General features: G+C 51.1%; 1 protein-coding gene and 1 long non-coding RNA gene across 37 annotated transcripts in view; one reads left to right on the top strand and one right to left on the bottom strand.

The window, feature by feature from the left end:
• The window catches only part of CACNA1C (calcium voltage-gated channel subunit alpha1 C), a 742,107-nt gene that overhangs the window by 41,864 nt on the left and 672,748 nt on the right, over positions 1-27,495 (bottom strand). For 11 of the 36 annotated variants that reach the window (XM_045366394.3, XM_045366397.3, XM_045366396.3 and 8 more), the window contains exons 30-34: positions 24,645-24,728; positions 9,502-9,534; positions 5,261-5,389; positions 3,082-3,147; positions 1,730-1,821 (exon numbers count right to left, since the gene is read on the bottom strand). In XM_045366394.3, coding sequence (XP_045222329.2) covers positions 1,730-1,821; positions 3,082-3,147; positions 5,261-5,389; positions 9,502-9,534; positions 24,645-24,728 — 404 coding nt within the window. Of the gene's footprint in view, positions 1-1,729; positions 1,822-3,081; positions 3,148-5,260; positions 5,390-9,501; positions 9,535-23,955; positions 24,040-24,644; positions 24,729-27,495 lie in introns of all 36 variants that reach the window. The other 25 variants (XM_045366391.3, XM_045366395.3, XM_045366393.3 and 22 more) reach the window with 5 other exon arrangements.
• LOC141408007 (uncharacterized) lies at positions 16,177-20,159 on the top strand. Its single transcript, XR_012419871.1, has 2 exons — positions 16,177-16,735; positions 17,508-20,159. It is a non-coding gene; the product is annotated as an uncharacterized lncRNA (long non-coding RNA).

Below are 27,495 nucleotides of genomic sequence, written 5' to 3'. Positions count from 1 at the left end.
AATTTTGAACATATTATTTCATTGTCTTCTATTACATATATACTTTTGTTAATTAAAAGTCTAATGCTAATGATGATTTTCAAAGTAATTCCCTTTTTTCCTTTTTGGCAACACTATTTATTAAAGAAGCTGTTTCTTTCTCCATTCTGTGTTCTTGGCACCTTTGTCGAAAATCAATTGGCTGTAAATGAGTGGGTTCATTTCTCAGGTTTCTATCCTGAGCCATTGCTCTATGTGTCTGTTTTCATGCCAGTACCATGCTGTTTTGGTTACTATAGCTTTGTAACAGATTTTGATATCAGGCAGTGTGGTGCCTCCAGCTTTGTTCTTCTTGCTCAAGATTGCTTTGGCTATTCAGGGTCTTTTGTGGTTCCGTATGAATTTTAGGATAATTTTTTCCATTTCCATAAAAAATGACATTGGCATTTTGATAGGAATTGCATTGAATTTGTAGATTGCTTTGTGTACTATTGTCATTTTAACAATAGTAATTATTCTAATTCATGAACACAAGATATCTTTCCATTTATTTGTGTCACAACTATTTCTTTTATCAATGTTTTATAAGTTCTCAGTTTATGGATCATTAAATTTTTTCCTAAGTATTTTAGTTTTTTGTTGCTATTGTAAAAGGGGCTGATTTCTTAATCTCTCTTTCAGATAGTTCATTGTTAGTGTAAATAAATGCTACTCATTCTTGTGTGTTGATTTTGTGTCCTGCAACTTTACTGAATTAGTTTATCAGTTGTAATAGATTTTGGTGATCTTTAGGATTTTCTATACATAAGATCATGTCATCAGCAAACAGAAAATTTCACTTGTTCCTTTCCTATTTGGATAACTTTTTAAAATTTGTCTAATTGCTCTGGCTAGGACTTCCAGTATTATCATGTTGAATAGAAGTGGTGAGAGTGGGCATCTTTGTCTTGTTCCTCATCTTAAAGGAAAAGCTTTCAACTTTTCACCACTAAGTGTGATGTTAGCTGTGGCCTTGTCATATGTGGCCTTTATTGTGTTGCAGTACCTTCCTTCTATGCCTAATTTGTTGAGAGTTTTTGTCATGAAAGGATGTTGAATTTTGTCAAGTGCTTTTCTGCATCTATTGAGATGATCATGTGGGTCTTTTTTCCTTCATTCTGTTAACATAGTGTATTACACTTATTGATGTGCATATGTTGAACCATCCTTGCATCCCTGGAATGAAACCCACTTGATCATGATGTATCATCTTTTTCATGTACTGCTGGATTCAGTTTGCTAGTATTGTGTTGAGGATTAAATGAGGATGACGCCAGTGCATGTGGACATAAGCGTCCAGCACAGCAAATGGCACAGACAGGTGCTGGTATAGTGATAGATATTCGTACTTATTGGACGAGAAAACTGAGGTTCAGGTTAGACGTCTCGCTCAAGGTCGCAAAGCATGTTGGCAGGTTGGCTTTGGGCCTGTTCAGACTCTAAGCCAGGCTGCTTTCAGCATGTGACTTTTGCTCCCCTAATGGTTTTGGCTGGTTTCCAGCAGGTGTGCCAGTGCATAGTGTGTTTCTCTGTAGAAAGTTATCATAAATGACAATGGACCCACTGGCCTCCTTGTCAGGCAGACACCAAGCACACATCCTCTCCCTTCCTACTCCCTGGGAAACAGTTCCCTTTCATTCTACCACCAGGCCACAGTGTGGCACCACGCAGGTGTGTGTGTATCTGTGCACCTGTGTCCTCAGGGACCCACCTGAAGAGGAGCAGCACGGCCTGGGGGAAGGTCTGAAAGTTGTTGTTCCGGTTGATCTCTGTGGTATCATTCAGGGCAATTTTCCCAAACACCTAGGAGAGGGAAGGAAGAGGTGTTTAGTGATTTGTGGACAGAGAGGATCCTAATTTCCCACCATTGTTCAGTGGTCTCTTCAGGGGTCTCAGGTGTCCCTGGAACTGGCCGCCACAAGCTGAATAGTCTTCCCATGCAACCTGGCAGGCACCTGCTGCCCCACCCAGCCCCTGCGCACAATCCCCACACTGGACAAGCATGAGAATCAAAGAGCCCACAGCCTCAGGCAGGTCCCCACAGCCCGGTGGGAGCTGGGGCTGAGAGTGGTGGATGCTGGGACAGGGACCCTGCTTCTGACAGAACACAGGATGCACTGTGTTATTTTCTTTGCTATTTCAGTGCTGCACGCCCAAGCACTCTTTCAAATTTAGTTCTTGCATTTCGGAGTGATGTGGAGTGAGTGATCTGGGGCTAGGGCAGGCTTCATTCATTCCTGAAATCCCTTTTTTTTCCTGGTCTTTTAAAGCTGTGCTTATCTTAGAAACTGCCACCGTTATCAGGTATCAAGGTAGCTCTTTTAGTCTCAAAAGGTTTTGGCAACTGAATCTTGGGTCTTTCTGCGATGAGTAAGTAGGGGACTTCCTGGAGGAGCGGCCAAGGAAACGCTCTGGGCCACTGTGGGCGTCCTGCCAGGTTTGACCTTGGGACCTCAAGCTGGAGCCCGGAGACGGGAATGGAGAGCTCCAGGTTTGTGGTGAAAGGTGCAGTGGGCACCTGGGAGGGGAGGCCCCAGAAAACTGCTGCACGTTTGATGTGGTGAGCCTTGTGTTGATTTTGCCCTTCCTTGCTTCCTTCTTCTTTCCTCCCTCCCTCTCAGTCATTAGCTTCCAATGAATCTGGTTGGGGTAATTCTCAGGCCCATCAGACCTGGACACAAACAGGGGTGCTGGGCAGACACACCTTGCTGCTGTTTCTTGAGAAGGGGCTGTGTCTCTCCCGAGGCCCCTTGCATAACTCAGGAGTGTCTTTCCTCTACCGAGAGCAGAACCCAGGCCTCGGGGAGGGAAGCTCTCTGGGCTGTGTATTCTGTACCTGGCCACTCTCCTGTTACCTACAGGAGATCCATTTGGGGAAAGTTCCCATTCCTGTGGCTTTTTGGGCCTCAGAAAATGGAAGAGGAGGGAGAGGGACAGTCAGGAATGAAAGGGAGAAGGGAGGGAGGAAGGCGTGAGGGAATGTGGTGCTGGGAACTGGGAAGAGACAGAGCAGGAGAGGAGGAGAGCAGGAGGCCAGGAGCCCCGTGATGGGAGCCTCCCTACCTGCATCCCGATCACCGCGTAGATGAAGAACAGCATCACGATCAGGAGGGCCACATAGGGCAGGGCCTGGAAGGAAGTGCAGGAGACTCCCATGAGGCCGGAGTGCAGAGGCCAGCTGGGCCCCTTCCCAGGGAGCGCCGCATCCCTGTCTCTGCGGCCATCAGCTATTGCCTGGTTTGGGCTGGGGGACACTTCCAAGAGTCCCACAGGACTACGGGGAACCTGGGGGAAGGTCTGAGAAACCGGAACTGACTTCCCATTTCAGCTGGGTTTTCAAAGCAGGCCGCAGAGTAACCATATAGTGCGACACTACCTGGGCAAAACAATCAAGAAAGAGCAAAGCCTCCTCCGACTACACATGTGCGGTATGTTTGTACGAGGCGGGAGAAATCGTGGACAGCACCCAGCTGACTGTGGTTACCTGTGGAGGAGTGGGGTAGTGGCAAGTTACACCCTTCCTTTACACAGCTTCATTCTATCCCACTAGTTGTAGTGAGCGGGTATTACTATTGCAATGAAAACATTTAATAAGGAAAAATTTAAAAGAAAGATCATGGGTTCAAATCCTGTTTTTGCCACTTTCTATCTATGAGAGCTGGGGCACTTCTCTGAGCTTCAGTCTCCTCATCAGAAAAATGGAAATAATAGTAATGACCTCTCAGAGGTTTTGTGGTTTAAATGAGTTAAGGCTTATAAAGTGCTTAGTGCACGCCTTGCACAGAGTTGGGTTCCATACATTCTATTCGCTTAATGCATTATCTGCCTGGCAACTAGGACGACTAAATTTCCAGAGCCCCCGACACTTCTAGGGAGAGGCCATGGTCCCCAGGATGGGAGGCCCGGCCCGTGTTCCCAGGCGCCGCTTGTTCCCAGGCGCCGCTTCAGCCGCCGCTGGTCACTAGAGGGTGCAGCCAGAGCAGGCGCCCGCTGCCTGGCCCGAACGCCTGTGCCACCGTCAGGCCCTCGCAGTCACCCAGTCTGCGTCTCTTCCCAGACCCGGGAGATGTCGGGGGGCAGGGCGAGTATGGCCACTCACAGCCGTGGGTTCCACGTGCACCCAAGTGCAGAGTCAGTGGCAGTCCTGCTTCCACTGGGGCCTACTTTTTTGAATCCCCAGAGCCTGGGCCGACCCGGGCTGGGAGTGCAGGAGCCCCAGCTCACCATTAGGCGGGGGTCAGCCCTGGCGGCTCAGAGGAAGCCTGGCCATTGGGAGCTCCCTTGAGAGCCTTGGATGGTCAGTCCCTGGCTGGAGGCTGCCGGGGGCAGAGCGGGGATGGGCATCTTTCCTCTGGCTACAGCTATAGCCATGGGCACACCAGACCAGGCCCAGGCACGCCCTGTCCGCAGGCGGGGACTGGCCGGGGTGGGGCACACAAAGGAGCTTCCCTGACAGATTCTGGTCTGGGGAAGGCTGAGAGCGGCCCCTCCATGGTGGGAGAGAAGCCTGCGTTCCGCCAGCCCAGGGAAGCATGAACCGCCTTCACGGGTTCAGCACTCATCTGGGGGAAGTCAAGTGGCCCAGCAGCTTTGCTTCTCCTAACTTCAACCCTACAAAGGCTCCTCCGAGCTGGCAGAGGCTGACTGTCATTCTGTTTTAACGGGAAAACAGTGGCTGAGAAAAGGAACGCATCACGTGGCCAGGCAGTCCTGGGCCCATTCGAAAGGCCTGTCTAGCCGAGCGGAGGACACCAGGGTCCTGCGACTCTGGCCGAGGACATGACAGGTGCTGTCAGCAGATGCTGCTGAAATGCCTGCGAGGAGGAGGGCGATGGGCCAGATTCTGAAAATGCTGAATTCGAAGGGCAATAGCGGTCACCAGGTTGTCCAGGCCCATGTTTTTCAGGTTTGTTCCTTACCACAAAACCCCTTGGTCCAGTAAATTCTTGTGGAGAAAGACATAAATGATGGTTAAAAGTCAGGCAGACCCTTTCCGCCTCCCCGTAGCTCCCATCCCTCCTTTACCACCTGGCCTTCTCGGGCTCTGAGCCTGCCTTGGAAACCACACGCTTCGTCTAAGCCTCTCAGTGCGGAAACAGGGAGCCAGGTAGAGCGGCCGAGTTCCGCCACACAGAGGAAGGAGCAGGGCCCCAGAGTGGAGGGCTCCTCCCTGTGCCAGCTGTGTTCTGGGCCAGGCGGCAGCCCTGGGATCCCCAGGCCGCAGGACATGAGGGGCGGCTACCTGGAAGGACTTGATGAAGGTCCACAGCAGCGTCCGGATGCCCTCCCCGCGGCTCAGCAGCTTCACCAGGCGCATGACCCGGAATAGGCGGAAGAAGGTGATGGAGATGCGCGAGTTTTCCTCTGCGTTCTGGAACCCGTCGGCAACAGGAGGTGCAGTTAGCACAGCAAGAGGGGGGTGAGAACAGAAGGGCCCCTCCGAGAAATACAGACCTCAGTGGCAGTGGCAGAAGGCAGGCCAGGGTTTGCTGCACTAGACTTACCCCTCAGCTGGGAGGGCAGCCGCCCACTGTAACGAGTGGACAGCTCAGTCCACTCTCTGCAGAGCTAGACCGTGCCCAGGCCGCTGGGCTGTGCTCCTGTGTTTTCATTCTCCCCACTTCCCCTTCATTCCTAGTTCTTAATGCCCTGGGTGGAGGAACAGACAACTCCATCAGGAACTACCACAAGCTTTGGAATCGTGTGGGCCCAGAGCCAGTTGCCCTGGGAGCCCCTGCCTCTGCAGTGCTGAGGAAGCAGCCCTCACCGCTCTCCCGTTTGTCTGGGCAGAGAGTCCTGCATCCTAAGTGGAGCCCAGCACTCTTTGAGGACATGGGTTGGTGGATGGCCTCTCTCCCAGCTGTGGGTATGTGTGCATTTGAGGCCCTCTGAAGGGGCCTCATGCCCCAGCTGCTTGGGACTCCAGCACTTCCCTTGTATCACCTCCTTCTACTTTCCACAGCCCCTGTCCCAAAGGGAGGGATTAGGGGGCTACTCAGTGCTGGAGAGGGTCTGGTTTGCAGCCCTTGCTCTGAAGCTGTTGCCCTCCTACTCCCCTCTGCCCTGGGGCCTCTAGGAGGCTCCAACCCTCCAGGCTGTACAAAACCCTGGAAGGGAGAGGGGCAGCATAAGAGAGGGGAGGCCTCCCTTGCAAGTGATGCTCCTGCAGATGGTCTCCCTCAGGGGCCCTGGGGAAGGAAAGGGAAGGTGAAGGGGAGGAAGGGTGGAGTGCAGGCCAAGGTGAGTGGAGGTGGGGAAGGGGAAAGGGAAGGTGAAGGGGAGGAAGGGTGGAGTGCAGGCCAAGGTGAGTGGAGGTGGGGAAGGAAAGGGAAGGTGAAGGGGAGGAAGGGTGGAGTGCAGGCCAAGGTGAGTGGAGGTGGGGAAGGAAAGGGAAGGTGAATGGGAGGAAGGGTGGAGTGCAGGCCAAGGTGAGTGGAGGTGGGGAAGGAAAGGGAAGGTGAAGGGGAGGAAGGGTGGAGTGCAGGCCAAGGTGAGTGGAGGTGGGGAAGGAAAGGGAAGGTGAAGGGGAGGAAGGGTAGAGTGCAGGCCAAGGTGAGTGGAGGTGGGGAAGGGGAAAGGGAAGGCCAAGGGGAGGAAGGGTGGAGTGCAGGCCAAGGTGAGTGGAGGTGGGGAAGGGGAAAGGGAAGGTGAAGGGGAGGAAGGGTGGAGTGCAGGCCAAGGTGAGTGGAGGTGGGGAAGGAAAGGGAAGGTGAAGGGGAGGAAGGGTGGAGTGCAGGCCAAGGTGAGTGGAGGTGGGGAAGGGGAAAGGGAAGGCCAAGGGGAGGAAGGGTGGAGTGCAGGCCAAGGTGAGTGGAGGTGGGGAAGGAAAGGGAAGGTGAAGGGGAGGAAGGGTAGAGTGCAGGCCAAGGTGAGTGGAGGTGGGGAAGGGGAAAGGGAAGGTGAAGGGGAGGAAGGGTGGAGTGCAGGCCAAGGTGAGTGGAGGTGGGGAAGGGGAAAGGGAAGGTGAAGGGGAGGAAGGGTGGAGTGCAGGCCAAGGTGAGTGGAGGTGGGGAAGGGGAAAGGGAAGGCCAAGGGGAGGAAGGGTGGAGTGCAGGCCAAGGTGAGTGGAGGTGGGGAAGGAAAGGGAAGGTGAAGGGGAGGAAGGGTGGAGTGCAGGCCAAGGTGAGTGGAGGTGGGGAAGGAAAGGGAAGGTGAAGGGGAGGAAGGGTGGAGTGCAGGCCAAGGTGAGTGGAGGTGGGGAAGGGGAAAGGGAAGGTGAATGGGAGGAAGGGTGGAGTGCAGACCAAGGCGAGTGGAGGTGCTTGGGCTGCTGCTGTTGGACCTGGGGGAACCTGGGGGCTTGGGTACATGCCTGGCCAGGGCTCAGGACAGGCTGCCCTGCCATCCTCTGCCTCCAAACCTGAGAACATGAGCTGACTCCCCACTTGTTCCTCCTTCTGCCCACACCGGCCTGGTGAGCAGGAACCTAGGAGGGAGCCACTGCCAAATCTGGAGCTAGTGCAGCTCACCCAGCCCTGCGGGCACCGGGAGAGAATGGACCCTCGGGGCTTCCTGTTACTGTTCCCGTCCACACCTCCCTGAGGTGGGAGGTCTCAGGTTGTTACTGGGGCCACCTGGGCCCTCCCCACTCCTTGCTTTACCTTGCCTTTTATCTTGAATTATTTCTAGGTCAGACTCTCTCTGGCAATATCCAGCGCTAAAGCCCTAACTGCACTGCCTGCTCTGGCCGACCCTGGTGTGACATCAGAGGCCGCTTCCCTCGCTATGCAGGACAGGAGATTATGAGGGAGGCAGGGAGACCCGGAGGCAGCCACCACTCTGCACACAAGCAAGCTAGAGACCTCTCCTGCTTTCCAGACCTTCCAGACAGGAGAAGAGCAAAAATATTTCTTATGTTTCAAAATCAGAGCTGCCTCAGTTCCTCCTAAGGCTCCCATTCCCCTCAAGGCAGGGGACAGACTGGTGGGTCTCAGGACCTGCTGCACGGTTACCTGAGGGGCTGGGTCGAGAGCTGCAGGCAGCAGCCCTGTCTTGCCCTGGGCTCTGCCCTGCCTGTGTGTTCTGAAGCCTTTGATGCCCTTAATCTCTGTATTTCTATCACCTGTGTATCTACTTGAAATTCTATTTTCACTCCTTAAAAGGAGGTTGCGTTCCCCCAGAGGAGTATGCAGAGGAGGCTTAGGATTTTGTAACTCAGCTGTCAGTTCCACCATGTTCGAGAAAGGAGAAAAAAAAGAAAGAACAAGCTTAAGTGGAGAACTTCAGCCCCAAGTGTCAAGAGTTTGAGAAGTTGGTGCCACAGGGGCATCTGGATCTGCTCAGTTAAAAAAGCAAAACAAACAAACAAAAAAAGAAAACACCAAACACCAAGCTTGCAGTGTGAATTCCATTCCACGGTTCAAAACCCTCCCCTGTGGCTGCAGTTTCCTCACGCTGCTGGAGAAGGGGAACAAACACATTGCCATTTGGACACACCAATTTGCTCTAATAAACCACATGACAATGCAAAAAAGAGGCAGATCCAGACGGCTGATCCAGGAAGCAGCGTCCCCAGGAAGCGGGGTAGAGCACCCCGGGCTCAGCCTTTCCTGTGGCAGCCTTGCCTGGCCCTGCCTGGCTGCACTGGCGAACACATCAACCCACCCAAGCTTGCCTCGGTCTGTGGACTTTGCGGCTTGGTCAGTCAACCCCACTGGTCCTTCTAAAAACTCATACTTGGCCCGGTTTGAAATGCGTAATGGCAGCCTTTTGGAGGAGCCTGGGCCAAGGAGGCTTCAAGGTCACACTGAATGGCGTCTCTTTTATCACGTTAGCCAAAGCGAATCAGAGACTCCTACCACAGGAGTGATCCAATCAACGGAGCTCGTTTTTCTGCTTCCAGCTTGCTGCAGAACAGTGGCTGTAGCCTAATTTTAATGGACTTCAGGAATTTAGAAAAATGCAAGGGGTAGCAAGGTTGGAGTGCCTGGAAATTCAATCATGCTCTCAGTAACAAATCCCAGCTTAAACCTTCTATGGTGGACTTCCACCTGAAGCACAGGGAAGCTAGGAGCTGCAGACACTGATGAATAGGAATCATCGTCCGCCCTTCCATCCCCTTGCTAGAACACCTCTTTCTTCCCTCCTTACCCTGGAGCCCTCCCACGGCTCTCATAGGTACCCTCTGCAAATTTCTCACATCAGATTAAGGTCAGAGGCTTTGGCCCGTGGAGTCCTCAGGGCGTTTAACAGGAAATGGCCCTCAGGTCCCATTCTCTCCCAGTGGCTTGTTAGATAGTCAAGATCACAGTGAATTACCACCCCAAGGAAAGCTCAGGGGTAAAACACCACCACTGCACAAACAGCATCTTCACAGCTCACACGAGAAGGGAACAGGCAGGCAAGGCACACGGCAGACACGGTGGCCACATGCAGTGAGAGCCAGGCGGGGCTCCCAGGGACTCTGGAGATCAGGGTGGGGAGAGTAGGGGTGTTAGAGGGGGACACGGAAGCCGGGAGCATGGTCGGGAGGGTTGGTCTTACCATAGAGGGAGAGCATTGGGTATGTTCAGCTGGCTTTAAAGAAAGGCAGATAGAGATAAGCTGTAATGAGCCTCCTAGGAAGATGCCCGGTACTCTAGGTCTTGGCTAACACAGGAGCAACACAGTGGCAGAAGAGGGCAAAAGGAAACAAGTGAAAGAAACGTGAAAGCGTAGGCCTGGCAGGTCCTGGGGCATCCCCGAGACTGTGGGGTCTGTGTTGCTGGGTCTCATGTCAAACAAGGACCCACAGGCATTCTCCTGCCTAAGACCTTTAAAACTCACACCCGTAATATTATTACATAAGCAGATGAGGTCTTTGGGATTTTGTGGATGGAGGTTTGTAATTGTTTTGTTTGGTTTTGTTTTGTTTCAGAGACAGGGTCTCAGCTCTGTTGCCCAGGCTGGAGTGCAGTGGCATAATCACAGCTCACTGCAGCCTTGAACTCCTGGGCTCAAATGATCCTCCCACATCAGCCTCCCCGGTAGTTAGGACTACAGGCACGTGCCACCATGCCCGGCTAATTTAAATTTTTTTCTTTTTGTACAGATAGGGTCTCACTATACTGCCCAGGCTGGTCTCAAACTCGTGGCCTGGCCTCAAGTGATCCTCCTGCCTTGGCCTCCCAAACTGCTGGGATTACCAGTGTAAGCCACTGTGCCAAGCCTGTTTTAATTTTATTAGCCATTGTTAACCTTTGAGGACTTGGGCTTTATGCACTTTCGCTTACCCCAGGCAGGACCAGCTGAAGGACAGAGGCCTTGCTAACCCCAGGGCCTATCCTTGCCCACATATATTTAAGCAAAGCAGCCCAAGGGCAGTGGCGTCTCAGGTTTAGGGGAGAATGACTTCAAGTCAACACTGAGGAGAGCCTCCAGAGGTGGCCTCAACTCACTCCATAATGGGGCTTGTTCTCAAAGCTCAGGCTCAGGCAAGAGGTGGCCTTGCTTAGCAGTTAGTCTATAGATGCAGCAAGCCCTGGCCATTGGCATGAAATAATGAGTGTTGAATTGTTTCCTAAACTTGAAAGCCCTGCACACAATTCAGGATACGAACACCCCAGGAAGCTGTTCTCACGGGTCTGACTGCTGAACTCATTTGGGGGTAGAAGCTAAAGAAACTGGCGTCTGGTGAGTATCCCAGGGCCAGCCCTCTCCCCAAGTTCCTGGAGCCTGGCTCTGGGAAGATGCCCTTCCTTTTTGGGCTCCAGCCCAGAGGGCTCAGCCCCAACCGATCTTGACCATCTGAGCTGCTAACTCTTTCTAGAAAATCAGGACTTGGCTTTTACCCTCCACTTTCAGATGGTTGCTCTTGTATTTGTTTTTAAGGTACAAACAAGGAAAACGTGTAATGGAATTTTTGAAGGATGGAAATGTGCACAACTAGACATTTGCTTGCAGCCTGGAAATATTTCTTGGGTAACAGATTTCTCAGCAAAAAAAATTTTTTTTTTTCATAGCTAGTTGGTAGGATGTCCTTTTAGGGGATGGTGAAGATATAGGGTGAGGTGAGGGAAGAGAAAGAAAGGGACGCTTCTCTAGGCTTTTACAGAACACTCTAGATCTGACTCTCTAGATCTCAGCTTCTGCTTCATGAAGATTCCACCTGCCAGGTCAATCCTTGTGACTGCAGGGTGTGGGGTCCCTAGGATTTGGCTAGCAGGCTGAGCTTGAACACAGAGACAAACATAGGTAGACAGACACACGCGCGCACACACACACACACACACACACTCTCTCTCTCTCTCTCTCTCTCTCATACAGGCATGCACAGAAGAAATTTCTTGGCAAAGCACCTAAACCCCTTTTCCTCTGGTGTGTGATAGTTGCCCAGGATGGTTGGGTCTGGCTACCCTCTGGCATCGTTCTGCCCCGCTCCTGGCCCAGTGCTTGGGCTCTTTTGCTCATGGACAAGGAGTTCTATGTTTCTCAGGCTTCAGTGGGGCAGGGAGGGAGGCCCAGAGGGAGGTAACCTACACCACGTTAACTCCAGAGTGTTGGGCAGAGTTCCCAGGAAGCTTGAGCCATTGCTGGCCTCTTGGATCCATCCTGCAAACCATCACAGCTGCTCATCACTTCTAAGAACCCTGGGCAAATGCTTGAAGGTCTTCTGGGTCAATCCCAGCCTGAACAGGACCAAAATGGAGATAATTCTGACAACACACCCAGGTATTTGGCTTACCTGGCCTAATTGAACCAACCTCTAGGCATCCAAAAAAAAAAAAAAAAAAAAAAACAAAAACAAAAAAAACCGGTTTCATTTTACTTCTTAAACATTCAGAATCCTTCATTTGGGATTTTTAGATTTTTAAACATTTGTCTTAACTGTCTTTTCTCTTGTTGCATTTTATAGCTCCCATTTAAGACCTCGTCTATTTAAGTCATATTTCACTTCAAGACTTGACTTTAGGTCTGTTCTGATAATCTTGATAGTATTTTGTATTTTAATAACATGTATTGATTTAACATTTTCTATGGCATGTCTCTATAATAGCAGACAAGAAAAAGTCAGGAGCAGCTATGAGGACAGTAGAAAGAGGAGGAATGAAGACTTTCTGAGATCTATGTGTGGCATTCTCCCGCCCCGGTAATGACAACTCTCCTAAGAGACCAACTTTGGAAGAATCTAGAGACTCAAAGATTCACTTTTTCTTGAGCCTTAAGCCATACCGTTCACAGGGCATTTTTGACTAGCTGAGACAGTGTTGCCTCTAACACCACACAAACTTGTTTTCACATGAGGAGCTACGTTTACAAGGTCTGTGGTCTCAAAAACCAAAAACCATTCACGATGAAATCAGAGAGCAACACCTGAGTGATTTCTACATGGTAACAATAGGAAGCAGCCTAAGACACAGCCCCTACCCCCAAGGCCCCCAAGGTCTACTGATGCCCTAGACGTTTCCTACATGAACCCAAGTCATTGTTGGTCTTTGGTACCCTTTCCCCTTGGCAAGTGAATCCCCTTCTGAGATGGAAGGAAAGATTGGACTTGCTGGAGTTGGACATCTGTGGTATCCCAGGATCAGCACTTTTAGCTCAGAGACATGTTTCTGTGGTTTACCACTCTCTTTAAATATGAAGTATGGCGCCTTGAGAAACTACAAAGCATCAGTTCTACCTTTGCATGTAAATTCAGAATTTGTTGGTAGCCATCAATACTTGGGCCATTCATCTCTGACCCCTTCCCAGATTTGCTGCCGGGGCCTTTGAGTTAGTTTGTAGTTTCTCCATCTGTGGTCTTTCTGGGGGAAGAAACGGGCTGTAGGATTCCCTGAAGACATACGCCCCCAAGCCTGGAGACTGCATTCCCCTTTTACAGCAGCCATCAGAGCTGCTTACGTAACCTGAACATTCTGGCTGATTTTTAATACGGCACTGTCTCCACTAATGGTAGGCGTGGAGAAATTTCTGAGCAGCCAACTCTTTCATCCTTGTTTTCTAATGACCTGGTAATTTTCAACGATTGCACGATATCGGGGCAATTAACTTAATTTTTTCATGTAATTGATATAAATGAAATGAGGTTATTACTCCGTATCTGAGGCAGAGGTCGGGCGTTTTCAGAGAGAGAGAGCTCTGGTTAGTGGTTCCAGATAACAGGCTCAGGGCAAATAGAAAGGAGAGCCGATTTCCTTCCTTCAGTATGCTTATGCAGATTGCCTTGGTTTGGCAGAAGTGGCATTGAGGAGAGGAGCGGTGCAGGGCAGCTAATGAGAGGAGGTCTCTGGAAAGCCGTCTTTCTGAATTAAGCTCAGGGTCAAATGAGAAGTAACACCTCAGTGGATGAAGTCTTTGTTTCTGGAAGGCAGTCACTGTGTACTTATTTTCATCGGAATGCCAGGTCTAGGCCACATTTAGGATGCTGAGGGGTGATAGTCAGGGAATGCCAGAGGCCAGCAGAGACAGGATCCTCCCAGGTGGAGGATTTTCCCACCAGGATGGTGTGGGTGGCCGCGGGATGAGTTTCCTGGTTGCCACATTACATGGTCTCTCTGGAGACTTAAAAGGTAATTGAAAAATAGCTTTTCACCATACGAAAAACAGTTTTTAAATAATTATTATTTTTTGAAAGCACAGCCAAGGGTAAGGATTATAGAAATTCAGGGGCTGAGCAGTAGATCTCTAGGCTGGAATACCCAGCCCAGCTGTCCTCCACTATACTCTCCTGTGGCCAGGCGGCCAGGGAGCATTGTGAAGGGGGCATAAGCCATGGCTGCATTCTCCTTGGCAGGCTGATTTTGAAAGGTGCAGATGACCTCTGATCTCCTCCAGGGAAGGCTGGCTCTTGGCCCTACAGAAAAGGACCGTCCAATTCCAATGGCTGCCATTGAAATAACGCTATGACCTCAGTGTCACTGAGATTCCACGCACCTCTGAAACAGATGTCAAAAGTAATGTCATGGGATTGTGAGTCTCTAAATCGTGGTCCTGCTACAGAACCCTTGTATTTTTTTAAATGTCTTGTCCAGAACTTAGGGAGGTGGATCTGATATAAATTTCATTCCAAGCCACGTGAAGGTCTCGATCCAGCTGGTACCCCCTCCCCATGCTCCACTTCTCTGCTTGTACTACCTCTAATCTCAATTTGATCTGCAAGACACAACAGCTGGTTCTGTTGGGGGGTGTCATGGTGTGGAGGAAGACCAAGGGGTGGGCTTTTGAGAGAGAGACCTTGGAGTTAATCTAGGTTGGGAGGAGGTGGGTCAGGCTGGTGCACAGAGAGAGCTGGGAATGGCAGGGGTCAGGAGCTGCTAGAGACATCTGACGCCAACTTCATGGTCAGGAGCCAGCAGGTGTAGGTTAAGGGTGTGTATGTGGGTCCTCATAATCCTTTTATCTCCCCTTCCCACCAGGAGAAACATATTATCTCAGGAGGAGTCAGGAGGTGCTGACTCTTGGAGCCACTGGGGATGGCAGCAGGGCAAGATATTTTAAGGAGGCCAAAGTAAAGCATGTTTTAAACTGCAAGACTTCTACAGTTGAATGAACAGGTACTTGCTAAGAGAGGCGAAGGTTAAACACACGTCAGCTGGGATAGACAGGAGCCGAGGGTAGAGGCCAGTGGCTTTCAGACAAAAGAGCAAATGAATGAGATATGTGTCTTTGGAAGCAATTTTCAGCAGAATTCCCATTCTGGTTTGGTGTGAATGGAGAGACGGAAGTGATGGGGGAGGAGCACTGAGCAGAGGAAGACAAAGGGCAGGGAACGCACCAGGATAACGCTAAAAATGGACGGGGACCAAGGAAAGAACTCTGTCCCCGGCCACCTCCCCAAGGTCGGAAGCCCACGGGCTTTCGTGTTTCTCCCAAGTGGAATTCCAGCTAGAAGGAGAGGGCCTTTCCTGCCTTTCATGTGTGTCTGGAGTTACAGACACTGAGTTGAAATGCCCCTTAAGAACTTCCCTCAAGGGGCCTTTGGCCCCAAGGGGACTGGCAGCGGGCTCCCAGCATGGGGCTGCGGCTCCTGGCCCTCTTTCGCTCTTCCTGCTTTGTGTGTGAAGCTGTGGATGGCTGAGAGCTATGCCCTGTGCTGCTGGCTGCAGTGACCAGTTTGCTGGCTGGAAGTGGCTGAAGCCTCAGGGTCTCACTGTTATCATCTGCAACCTGATGGCTCTCAAGGTGGTATTACCCGCCAGAAACACACTAAACAAGACTGATTACACAATTGCCTGGGAGTTTCATCTTCCCCTGGGAAGGACAGCCCAGCATCTAGTCATTCAAACAAACCAACCTCCACCAACGAAAAGCCCATGAAGGATAAACGAATGAAATCAGTGTGCCAGCAGTGCCAACTGCATCAAAGAATTCCTTATGCCAGAAGGAGAGGCCACAGGATAGAGAAGAAAGGCAGAGAAACAGACAGTGGGTGAGGCAGGGAGGGGCAGAGACTCAAAAAGGAAACAAACAGATGATTCCAGGGTGGGAGCACCAACTATGAGAGTAAATGGGCATGAACAGAAATGGCCGTGCTTCTCGAGGCACCCTACGTATCTTTGAGCCTGCCTGTGTCTCCTCACTACCAGCTCATGGCATCTTCTAGGTGACTTTGCTTTACAAGATTTCTGGAAAAACCCCCAACAGCAGGTTGCTGAGCCTGTAGGAACTAAAGTGTCGGACACTGAAGTGTCAGGTCAGGTACAATCAGCTGTCTGGCCACAGCAAGGGGTGTGCTAGGCAACTTCCGCCCTAACATGGAGGGGAATAGAGGGTCACATGTGGGTTGATAAGATGAGAACAGGAAAGGAAAGAGCATCTGAGGAAAATAAAAAGTGACACGGTATGGGGCAGAAGGCAGAGGGCAAGGGGAGCCTGGACGGGTCAGAGCCGCATCAGGACCTTGGCAATCTCACACAGCTGAATTAAGAACCCAGATTGGATGCCTATAAAAAAACAGGTTCCCAGGACCTTTTGGGTCAAACCTGCAGGGTACTTCTCAAGGCAAAGCTTTTGAGAAGACTCCCTGCACCGGGCCACTTCTCAGGCCCGTCTCTCTGTCCCCACCCCCTCAACCTCAACATCACACCAGTTCACACAGCAAGCCTCGCCCTCGACCTTGAGATCCGGGGCCTTTGGCCTCCTCCCAGGGGACGGCTGATGGTCAGATGCTTCATCCCACTTCTAGGAAAATGAGGGTGGCTCTGCTAACTCTCTCCAGGGCCAGCTGTACTCTTAAGCAGAGTAGAAAACAACCTAGTTGCTCGACAAAGAGCGACTAGGAAAAGGGAGGATGGGGAGGGACCTCACGAAAGTATCCTCCCCACTCAGGGGTCACACTGCTGAAGGCTCACCTGAGATACAGTCAACATTCCACCTGCAGGCGGAGCATGGCCTTCTCTTCAAGGTACGACGATTTATTAGAAGGGCCGCTCACTGAGCTGCTACCACCCAGCACGAATTACTGTGCTGGAATCACTTCATTCTGAAACAAGGCACCTTGGTAGCATTAGGTTTGATGGGGTTGGGGGTGTTGCTCAAAGTGGGAAGAAGCTGGAAGGGACTCCGAGGGCAACAGGAGGCTGCAGCAATGAGAAGTGGGGCTGGAGGGAGGTGTCAAGGATAAGCTCTGCCCCACCCAGCTGTCCTGTGACCACGGAGCTTGATTGAATCTATCTGTCCTAGAACCAGCTCAGGCCACACCCACCAATGTCACCTAGACAATGGCTGGCAACAGCACCCACTTGAGCCCCCTACTGACTGGGAGTTCCGGTCAGCTTGCTGTGGAAAACCTGTGAACGTGAGTAACCTATTTCCTGCCTTTTGTGTCCTCGCCTAGAAAATTAGTATATCCTCAAGCAATATCACAGAGCAGATGCTCAAGGTACCTTTGAAGAATAAACAGATAAGGGTTTGGGCTAGGTGGTCTCTAAGGTATGTACACCCTAATGTCCTTGGACAGATCTGCTTTCTGACCACATCTCTCTACCCTCCTCCCTCATCATAACTATGGGCGGCGGGAGGGCACTCAGCCTTGCCTTTTTTTTTTTTTGAGACGGAGTCTCGCTCTGTCCCCCAGGCTGGAGTGCAGTGGCGCGATCTCCACTCACTGCAAGCTCCGCCTCCCGGGTTCACGGCATTCTCCTGCCTCAGCCTCCTGAGTAGCTGGGACCACAGGAGCCCGCCACCATGCCCGGCTAATTTTTTGTATTTTTAGTAGAGACGGGGTTTCACCGTGTTTGCCAGGATGGTCTCGATCTCCTGACCGCCCGCCTCGGCCTCCCAAAGTGCCAGGATTACAGGCGTGAGCCACCACGCCCGTCCAGCCTTGCCTTTCTTTTGCCTATTCTAGCCCCTTCTCTGCCATGGCATGGGGTAGTGGGCGTGGTTACAGCCACAAAGGCAGACGGAGAGAGCCAGGCCTGCTGTCCAACGCAAGCACTGTGGGTTGCAGGCCGAGAGAGAGGGCTGGAGTCGTGCAGGCTGAGCTGACTCACCCCTGAGGGGGCGGACGTGTAGCAAGCAGCTCTCTCTCTGACTCAGGACTGACTGCTTTTCCTCCATCCTTCCAGGACCCAGACTCAGAGAGGAGCCCGGCTTGCTAGTTGTGGGGAGTAGTGAGTGACAGTTACTGGAAGTCGTGCCTTTCGGCCTATGGTGGAAAGATGCTAAAGTAGAAAGGCTTTCAGGGCCTGAAGGTGGGGAAGACTTGGGACCAGCACCCCGACATGCTGATCCCTGGACACTCCCTGCCCTGCCTTGTCGCCGCTTGCTCCCTCTGGCTTCAGCTGCAGATGCAGATGCCAGCTGGGTAAAGGGAGTGGTGCTGCTCCACGCCTCCTGGCCTTTGCCTTCTGGTCCCTGTAACCAGAGACACGGATCCTGGTGTAGCCTGCATTCTGTCTGAGCATCCCAGGGGGATCCCAGGCTTTGTGGATCCAGCATCCGCAGCATCAACCGACACAAAGAAGTCAAGTCAGACAGCTCCACCCCAAGTCCTGTTGCCAGGAGGCACTGAATGAGGAGTGTAGGAACCACTGGGCCCTGCCCTTCAGTGATGCCATGCCCAGGCCAGCCTGGCCCAGGGATTTAGCCAGCGGGCACTGTGGAAATACAAGAGCCAATTCTTGGACAGAAATGAGTTTGAATCCAAGATTTGCCTCCCATTCACCATGTGGCCTTGGGCAGAGGTTTGTCCTGTCTGAGCCTTGATTTCCTCATGTGGAGAGCAAGCGCTCGGTTTTCATCCGATCATGTGTATGGTGTCCTCGGCACAATGCCTGGTCCGTGCTCATCAGGTCGTGCTCATGTTGGTCCTCTTCTCCTCATGTTCACAGCCACTGCCACCTTCGCTTAGCTTTATTTCCCTGCTCTGGACACGTCTGTGCATCGTGCAAAGCCTTCACCAATTCCTCCTGTGGGCTGTGCCCAGAAGCTCCAGGGCCAGTGTTCTTTCTCCTCACTGTGCCTGCTCTGCTCCCTGAAGGTCTTTCTCCTGCTCCTCTTCTCTGCAGAATCTCCACGTGAGCTCCACCAAAGCCAAGGGAGCCTCTCCTCCCTTGCTCTCCTTCAGCCCTGTGGCTTTGCGGATTATCTCTATGCAGACGACTCCATCCCTGGAGGAATCATCCCCGTGAAGCCATGGGTGCCTGATGACAGGAAACACCACCTCAGAACCCAGCAAGGCAATGGGGGCAATGAAGCGTCCACCTCCAGCTGTCAGAAAATGCCCAAGTCAGAATCACTGCATGCCGGAGTTGCAAGAGACCATCCCAAACCTCTCACTCCTCACTTATGCATTCAAGGAAATGGAGGCCCAGAGAACGGAGTTCATTGCTCTAAGTCACCAGAGCTGGAAGCATAACCAAAGCTTCTTCATTCACAACTTGGGAATGTTTCTCTATGTCCATAATGCAGGAATTCAGGCTGCCCAGCACGTTCTATTGTTCAGTATATTTTAAAATACAGAATGAAAAAGAAGGGTGTCGGGAAATGCTGTTGGTCCAAGCAGTCAAATTAATTCCAGTTTGGGATGTTTAGGGAGCAGCTTTTGATGCTATAGTAACTTTCATGAACAAATGCAGGAAAATATGATTTCAGACCCAAGCACCGAGGAAGACCAAGAGGCTTCCTGAGAGCAGCAGGACGTTGCACTCTTATCTCCCCGGCTACAGAGGAAGAAAAGCTTGGATTTAGACCCAGGTGATGCACTGGGAGGAAAAGGGCAGGGGCCCATGGCTCAGATACTGAGGCAGAATTCAGCATGACCGCATGAGGGGGCCTGAAGACAGTCCTCTTGTGACATCTGGCAGTTGTTCAGAGGCATCTCCCAGATGAACAGAAGTTGGCGGGTCCTGATCTCCTCGCACCAGAGGCCCTGGCCCAGGCCTCTCCACTCTTCTGCCTCTTGTCGCTTCTTCTTCTCTAGTGCCAGGGCTTTGGGTACCATCTTGTTGTGAATTACTCCATCCCCAGGCCTCTGACCAGTGTGTCCACCTGACATCTCCCCTCCAAGGGCTAACAGATACGTCAAAACCGTGCTCTGGCTTTTCCTCACTCACACAGGCCCCGCCTCCATCCGCCTCCTTGCCTAACTGCTCCATCCTTCTCTGACTTAGGCCAAATCTCCCAGTCCTCCTGGGCAATTCTCCTCCTGCCCCCAGGCAGTCTGTCAGGAAACACTGTTAATTTTGTTTGCAAAACAGAGTGATGGGCTGACCATTTTCCACCGCTTCTACTGCCACAACTTTGCTCCATGCAATGGACATCTTCCACCTGGATGACCACATTTGCCTTCCAAATGATTTTCCAGATTCCACCCTTGACTCCTACAGACAGCCAGACTGGTCTCTTTAAAAACCAGAGTCAGGTCACGTGACACCTCTGCTCAAAGCCACCAGTATATCCCCTTCTTGCTCAGAGTAAAAGCCCAAATGAGGACACTGTTAGTTACCCCTCTGCTACCCTCGCCTCTCCTTTCCCAGCTCAGTCTGCACCAGCCAACTTGGCTCCTCCTGCTCTGCTACTTCTTCTCCCAGATCTCCGCATGGAGAATCCTCAATTCCTTCATGTCTTTACGTTGTTCAACTGTCACCTCCTTAAGGAAGCCCATCTTATTTAAACCAGCGCCTGCCATCACTGCTCCCCAGCACCTTGGAGCCCCCTTATCAGGCTACTTTTTTTCCTGAAACGTCTATCATCTTCTAACACACCGTACGAGTTCCTTATTTTCTGTCCTTGTTGCATTGTGACTTGTCTGACTATTCCCGTCTACAGTGCAAATCTGTGAAGGCAGGGGCTTTTGGTTTGCCAACTGATGGATCCCAGGTGCCTCAAACGGTGCCTGACATATAGGAAGTGAGACTCTGAATGCTGTGGAATGAATGGATGATGGTTCCTGAGAGGAAGGGCCCCATAGCCCGGGAAAGAGAAAAGGTGAGGGGAGTGTAAATGTGGGGACGATTTGGAGGAAAGTTAGGGTGGAGAAGGCATCTGGGGAGGGGTTTAGGAGTTAAAGACGGCAGGTTACAGGTAAAATGCCCTCATGGATTACACTGAAGCTGACAATGTAGACTCTTTCCAAATAGACTACCCTGGGAACATATGTCTTGTGATGAGAGTATGACTCAAAATATCTGGGAAGGCCCGGAGCAGGGCCCAGGGATGCAGGATTTTCTGAAGGATCCCATGGGCTTGGGAAGAGAATGCTGGGGCTGTCCATAAGGGCTAATGTCCTACAGGCAGAACCATCTAGTGGGAGGGAGTGACCTCTGAGGATAGGCGGTGTTGCTCAGTTAAGCTGCCATCCCTCACACTGGCTGCTATGTGAGCACAGGGTCAAGCCGGACTGTGCTTTCAGAGCAGGCCCCTCCAGGCCTCAAAGTAATGGACCGTGGTATGTGTGTGTGTGCTGGTTTTGATCCGGTTGTATCTGTTGGCCAGCTCTATGGGTCCAAGCATATCTGGGAAACAGGGCTCTCGACTGTGGGTTGTAGGTTATAATTAGACTAACCAAAAGGTCTTGGTTGGAGACTAGGCCCTCTGAGTGACACCAGCAGTAACTTTGGAAAGAATGTCATTTGCTTGGGTGCCACGGTTTCTCCCATTCCACAGTGCGTTACCAGTTTATATAGAGTTTTTAAATAGATGCTCTTATTTGAGCTTCAAAACACACTGCTGTAAATACCACATTCCTCTGACAGATGAAAAAACAGAGTCTTTGGGCATGTTGGTAACGTTCTGACAGGAAGCAGCAGCAAGACTCAACAATCTGCCAGTGTTCTGACTTCAAGTCCAGCTTTCTCCTCTCCCAAACCGCCTTCCTGCCTTGGGGGATGTTATGTTTGTTCTTTTGGTTCAGAAGCCATCAGTTGTGTGGGAGAGGGAGAAAGTGGCTCTGAAATAGGTGTCGGGTCTCAGGACACCTCCTCTTGCTGTCAGTCACATGCACGGTTGCCACCCTGTCCCCCGACAATCCTTCAGTGGGACTTCAAAGCCACGAGTGCCTCGGGCTGGAGCATCTCAGTGTGGGAGGACACAGGGCAGTGGAACTCTCAGCGGGGCTGATTATCGCTTATTTACAAAGTGGAAAAAACGCTGTGGTTATTTAAGATATCAATTACAGAACGTAAGTTCTGAGTAAACTGTGGCTGGTGGCAGTACACCGGGAGGGACAGGTGAGGTTTCTGTTTACCAAAAGGCATTGTGGAGTACAGAAACCAGGAATTCTGGCCTAGCAGGAAGTGAGCTGGCCCCAGGAGGGCTAGGCTGACTCTGAGGCACTGGAAAGGTACTTAATCTCTCCATCATCACCTTTAGCATCAGCAAATTGGGGATGAGAGTTCCTACCTGTCGAAGGGTAGTTTAGCGTTAAGTCAGATAAATGCAAAGTGATTTGTAAATAGAAAACCACTATTCCGATGTCAGGAGCTGCTACATGGGTCCAGGCCCCCTCCCTACTCCCAACAGAGCCCCCTTTTCTGTATAAATGTTATAGAAAATGCTTTTTTGTTGTTTTTTCTTCTTCTTTAAAGACGTGAATAGTTTGGGAGAAAATGGCAGACTGAGTGATAGGGGCCTTACCGACTGTAGGAAGAACCCACAGGACCCCTGGAGCAGCTGCAGTGGGGCCTCTGCAAAAGGGGGCAGCTTACAGCCACCCTTCTGCGTTTTCCTGCTGTGGGGCTCTCGGCTCCTCTACATAGATTTTTGTGTGGCTCTGCACTGCTGTCTGGAAAGGAAACCTCCTGAGGGCAGAGCCCACTGCTGTCCTGTCTTTCCTGTTTCTCTCCCTGCAGTGTCTGCCAGGGCTGAGCACTGCATGGCACAAGCTCTGGGCACAGAAGCTCTGGCCTTTATGTGCATGAGTGGGAACAGCAACTTGGAGCTCATCCAGCTGCAAAACTGAAGTCCATTCAGAAAGTGGAGGGGAGTCTCAGAGCATGAGGAGGAAGATTGATTTAAAAAATGATCTGACGATTTACTGGGAGAAGTTAAGAGAGAGTGCACATACACACATACACTCACACACATACACACATGCGTGCGTGCACACACACACTCAGACATGCACTCACATATACACACATACACACACGGGACAAAGACAGTTCTCAGAGACACAGGGAGACAGATGGGCCATGGTCTCTGGAGCTATAGTGTGAGCAGGGTTGGGGCACCAGGCTACGGTGGGGAACATAGGACAAGTGTAATAACCGCTTTCCAAAGTCCATCTGCTGGAAGAGGAGCAGACAGGGACTTCTAATCTGGAACAATCTGGCAGGCAAAGTAACATGGCAGTGTAACTGACCGGGAGCAAAAGATGGAGTGGAGAGGGGAGTAAGGGTGCATGGAGGAGCTGGGGGTGGTGGGCTGGGTAGTTCCAAACATCTTAGATCAAAACTCTAAGGCATCTGCTCTGTGCTGTTATTCAATGGTTCAGTGCATCAAAAGTCTATGCAAACATTACCAAGTCTCTTAATTAAGGAAAAATAATGACAAAAAAATTAAACAACACATGTTAAAGACTGACCGCAAGAAGGCTTGCCTCTAGATAAAGAGAGATTTAAACATGCCAGGTAACAGAAAAGACATGTGCAGGAACTGATAGGAACTGTATAGGAGGAGGCACCTCTTGGGAGAAGGAGGTGGCAGGAGGCCTTACAGAGGCTGGGGTTCTGTCTGAGGCTAGGGAGCCAGAGGCAAGGGTGTGAGAGGTCAGGGGTCGAGGGCAGGGGTGGCAGGTGCATGTGGGAGGGAGGCGCTCACATGGGGCCTGGTTCCACAGCAAATAGGAGGAAAGGTCCACCCAGAGCAGCTCTCAGTAGGTCACCCACTACTTCTAGAGAAGAGTCCAGACATGACTGGTTCTCCTCTTCTCATTCCTCTTCCAAACCAGCCTGCAGGGACCTGGATGCCTGCGTGGGCTGCTGATGTTAAATGGAAACACAGCCCATTCAACCCAAGATGATGGGTGGTCCTTGGGCGAGGGTGGGCTATGGCTGACTATGTAGGCTGAGTCTTAGCCTTAACGCAGGGTATTCTACTTTGAGAGAGCTCTCTTCTAAGATGCTGTGGGGAGGGAAAGGAGAGAGTAGGGAAGGCAGTGGCTGGAGGAGAAGGTGGAGGTCAGAAGAGGTTTGGGTCCCTGCCCCAGCAGCTGTCCAGAGTGGCAAACATCCCCTCATGTTCTCACTCCACGGCTCCCAGAGCTGCTTCCTCCAATACAGTGTGACTCATGCCAGGCTGATTGTACGGGAGAGAGAGAAGATGCAGCAATCAGAACTTAACAGAAAAGGGAAAGGCCTAATGCGTTCCAAAGTTAAAAAAAATTTTTTTTCAAAATAAAGCAACAAGGAAAAAAAAACCTTCAAACCAATTGAAACAAACAAATTAGAAAAAAAAAAAAGAAATAAAAATAAGAAGGTGGGGAGAGGAAATAAAATGAAGGAAAAAACCGGGGAAAGACAAATGAGTGTTAGAGCAGGCACGGACAGTTAGGTACAGACGCCATGTACTTACGTTTACCTCGGTGATTGCTATATCAACAATGCTACCCACAACAATCAAGGCGTCAAATGTATTCCATGCATCACAGAAATAGTGCTGCATGGGGCAGAGAAGCCGAGAAGAGAGAGAGAGAGAGAGAAGAAAAAAAAACCAACAACAAAGGAGAAAAACAAAACAAAAGGGAAGAGGAAAAATGAAAAAAAAAAAAAAAAGGCATGGAAAAAGGGAGAGAAGAGAAAAAAAATGAGAAAAGAAAGAGGTTACGTGGGCATATTAAACACTCTCTTACCACTCTACAGTTCTGGCGGCTCAAACCTGGATAACCTGGTTTTCGCAGGGTGCAGAGGCCTGACAAAAGCTGGGTTAGTTCAAAGGTGGCGTGGGGCTGTGGCCGCCCCGGGGAGCCGGGCGGTGTGTCCCCTGCACCGCCACTCCCTCTGCTCAGCTCCACGCCCCAGCCCGGCACCGCCGGGCAGAGCTGAGGTAAATGGAAAAAAAGGAGGAGAAGCTCCCACTTTTTTTCCCCACAGGACGACGGCAGGTTCAATAAAAGGCATGACTGGAGGCGGGTAAAAACAGGAAATTAAAAAAAAAAAATAAAAGAAGGTAAACAGAGAGAGTGAGAGAGAGAGAGAGAGAAATAGAGGAGGCAGAGAAGGAGGAATGAGGAGGTTTCCTGGGGAGGGCAGAGTAATACTCACATTAGTCTCACTGAGAATGACGTCAATTATGCTGCCAATTACGATGAGGAAGTCAAAAACATTCCAGGGATCACTAAAGTAACCCTACATAAGGGAGGGCAGGCAGGATGGGGATTAAAAAGGAATATTAGACAGACAAGAACAGAGCAACACCACCATCAGAATCATCGTCCAGGCACCTCCGTGTTGCCTCTGGAGTTCCGGACGCCCTCACCATGGCCAGGAGCCCAGGAGCCCAGGAGCACCAGCAGGGAAGGAGCAGCAGGGAGGTGACACTAACCCTACTGCCCACATTCCCTCCGTCACACGGCCCCATCCTACAGATCCACCCAGCCTACCCCTTCTCCACAGAGGCCCTGTCCACTTCCCACCAGGGGCAGGAGTGGGTGTGGGGGTGGTGCAGTGCAAGTCACCAGGGGACAGGATGTGGCTACTATGCTCTCTTTTCAGTCCACGCTGAGCATCTCCTTCACCCCCAGTCCTCTTCTAGCAGAAGGGCCCATCTGGACGGAGGGAACACAGGTGTGTGACCCCTCAGAGGGTAATGGGCTCAGTCCTATGTGTGAAGCTGGGGATGAAAAAGGCTTTGAAAACCACAGCCATCAGTGTGGGCCGCAGGGTGGCAGGTTATCTGGGCTGAGAAGTGACTCATATAAAGCTCAAAAATAAAAGAAGGACCAAATTGTTAAAATAAGATCCATAATAAGTGCAAGTTTTGCAAATCAAATCAGGGTAACCCTAGTTCCTGCACTGGGTGCCCAGTGTTTCTAGGGACAGTTCCAACCCTGGCAAAGACTTCCTAAGGGGAAGGAGACAGAGGCAAGGCTGGGCTCCTACTCTGGGAGTGGGTTATGTGACTCTTGAGAGGGCTTTCTGAGGCTTTCTAAGCACCTCCCCAGGTTCTTTCATGGTCATTTTGAGGTAGGGTCCTGCTGAATGCAAATGCGACTCAGAGGGCATGCGGTGATCAAAGCCTTTCCTGAGGATGGGTTTGCTGGGGACAGGCTGGTGGGTTGGGGGAGGCTGGCTGCCTAGAAGGGGATGAAAGCAGTGGTGCCCTAAAGGAGAGATTCTGGCACAGAAGGGGAAGACCCGTGTTCTGACTTTACTACTTGATTCTGTAGCTATGGATTTTATTTTTCACCATATTTGGAGAAGAGAAGGGATGAATGTTCTTAAAAGACTTTTTTCATGTACTTGGACAACTGGTCAACCAAGGAATGGGCTGTCCCAGAGGCCCTATAGGACCCCTGGTGTCCTGGATGAGTGGACTTTTTAGCAGATGGATTTCTTGGGTGTGAGAGGTGTAGGAGCCTGCAGAGCAATGTTCTGTGACCGAACGGGGGACATAGACCCCCAGCTACAGGCAGTCATGTTCCCCATGGGTAGAGGAGGAAGGACCAAGTACTACAGACATTTGTTTTTTTTAAGTAAAAACATTTACGCCTTTAGTTTAGATATGGTCTGCAAAGGGGACAAGACAGGGCTGGCCACATTTTTTCACTGGGACCAGCATTTTCCTGCCCTCTGGGCTTCCAGGAGGTGGAATTCTAGAGGTCGGACGGGGTATGAAAGCATGAAGCATCCTCCGAGAGGTTCCCAGATCTCTCCCCAGCTCACTTGAAGGCTGCCAACTTTTCCTCTTTATTTTTTACTCACAAAGCCAAGAATCTGTGTTCTTCCCTTTCCTCCCAGCTCTATTCAGCTCTCTTAACTTCCCACTTCCCAGCCATGCCTTCTTTCCAGAGGGACCGAAAGACATGCTGTCCTGGGGCTGTTATTCTTAGCGTGGGAGGTCAGGTCACAGGGAAAGGGGCCTTTCGGTTCCCAGGCATTTCTGCCAAAAGAAAACAGAAACACCACCACAGAGACTCCGGACAGCCAGGATGGGGGAAGCAGAGATTAGCTGACCAGGGCATGGGTGAGGTGAGGGTCAGCTTCAAATCAGGGCTTCCTTGTTGGCTTCCCAGGATATTTTTCTGAATATAGTGGAGCCTATGAGGCAGAGGCACCTCTTTCTCCCATTTAAGTCACGTGCTATGAGCAGGAAATAACCAATTTGCTCTCGGGTTCTCGGATATCATTCACAGGGGCAAAAGGAGAATAGTGATTTTGGGGAGAGGGAAATAAAGAGTGAAGACCCCAGATGAACTACAGCTATGCACACGTCTTAAAATTAGATTTCAGAAAACACTGGGCGGCCCTCTCGATACGAATACCGTCTTTGTGGGTTGAGCTGTTTCAGAAGGGAAGGGCAGGGAAGTCAAGGAAGAGAAGCGAGAGAAACAAGAACAAGAGCAGAATCCAGGAATTCTCTGCATCAGCCTAGAAAACGTGCAAGAAAACATTATCTGGGTGTGGGAGCAGGAGGAGAGAGAGAGGATGGTGTGAGTGTCAGTGCTCAAGAAAGGAGGGTGGGTTGGAATCTTCGTCCACCAGAGAGACCTGAAACAAAATGGGTAAGTTGGCCTTGGTCTGCAACACCTCTGAGATGGAGAAAGGAAAAGGAAGAAATGGACAGAACAGAGCAAAGGTTTGGTGTTGAAAACCAGAGAAACACACACAGTTAATCAGCGGGCGCACAAGGGTGAAGGGCTGAGACCTAAGGGAACCCTGTCAACCGCCTGGCTGTGCACCCCTGGTCACTGTTTCTCCCGGATTTCTTCGTACATGTGCAGACAGAAGGCACAGCCCCCTCCTTCTTGACCACAGCCCCCCTCCACCCATGGCTCCACTGGACTGGCATTGGCTGGGCTCTGTTGGAGTTAATGCCTCGTGCCTCACACTTGCCCTCAGCAGGCTGTGCTCCTGCAGGCTTTAGACTGACATCTCTGTTTGGTGGCACACTACC

The sequence above is a fragment of the Macaca fascicularis genome, chromosome 11 (assembly GCF_037993035.2).
Source record: "Macaca fascicularis isolate 582-1 chromosome 11, T2T-MFA8v1.1".
NCBI classification, from domain to species: domain Eukaryota; kingdom Metazoa; phylum Chordata; class Mammalia; order Primates; family Cercopithecidae; genus Macaca; species Macaca fascicularis.
Note: the sequence above shows the minus strand (reverse complement) of the source record. Positions and strands in the feature narration are given on the sequence as shown.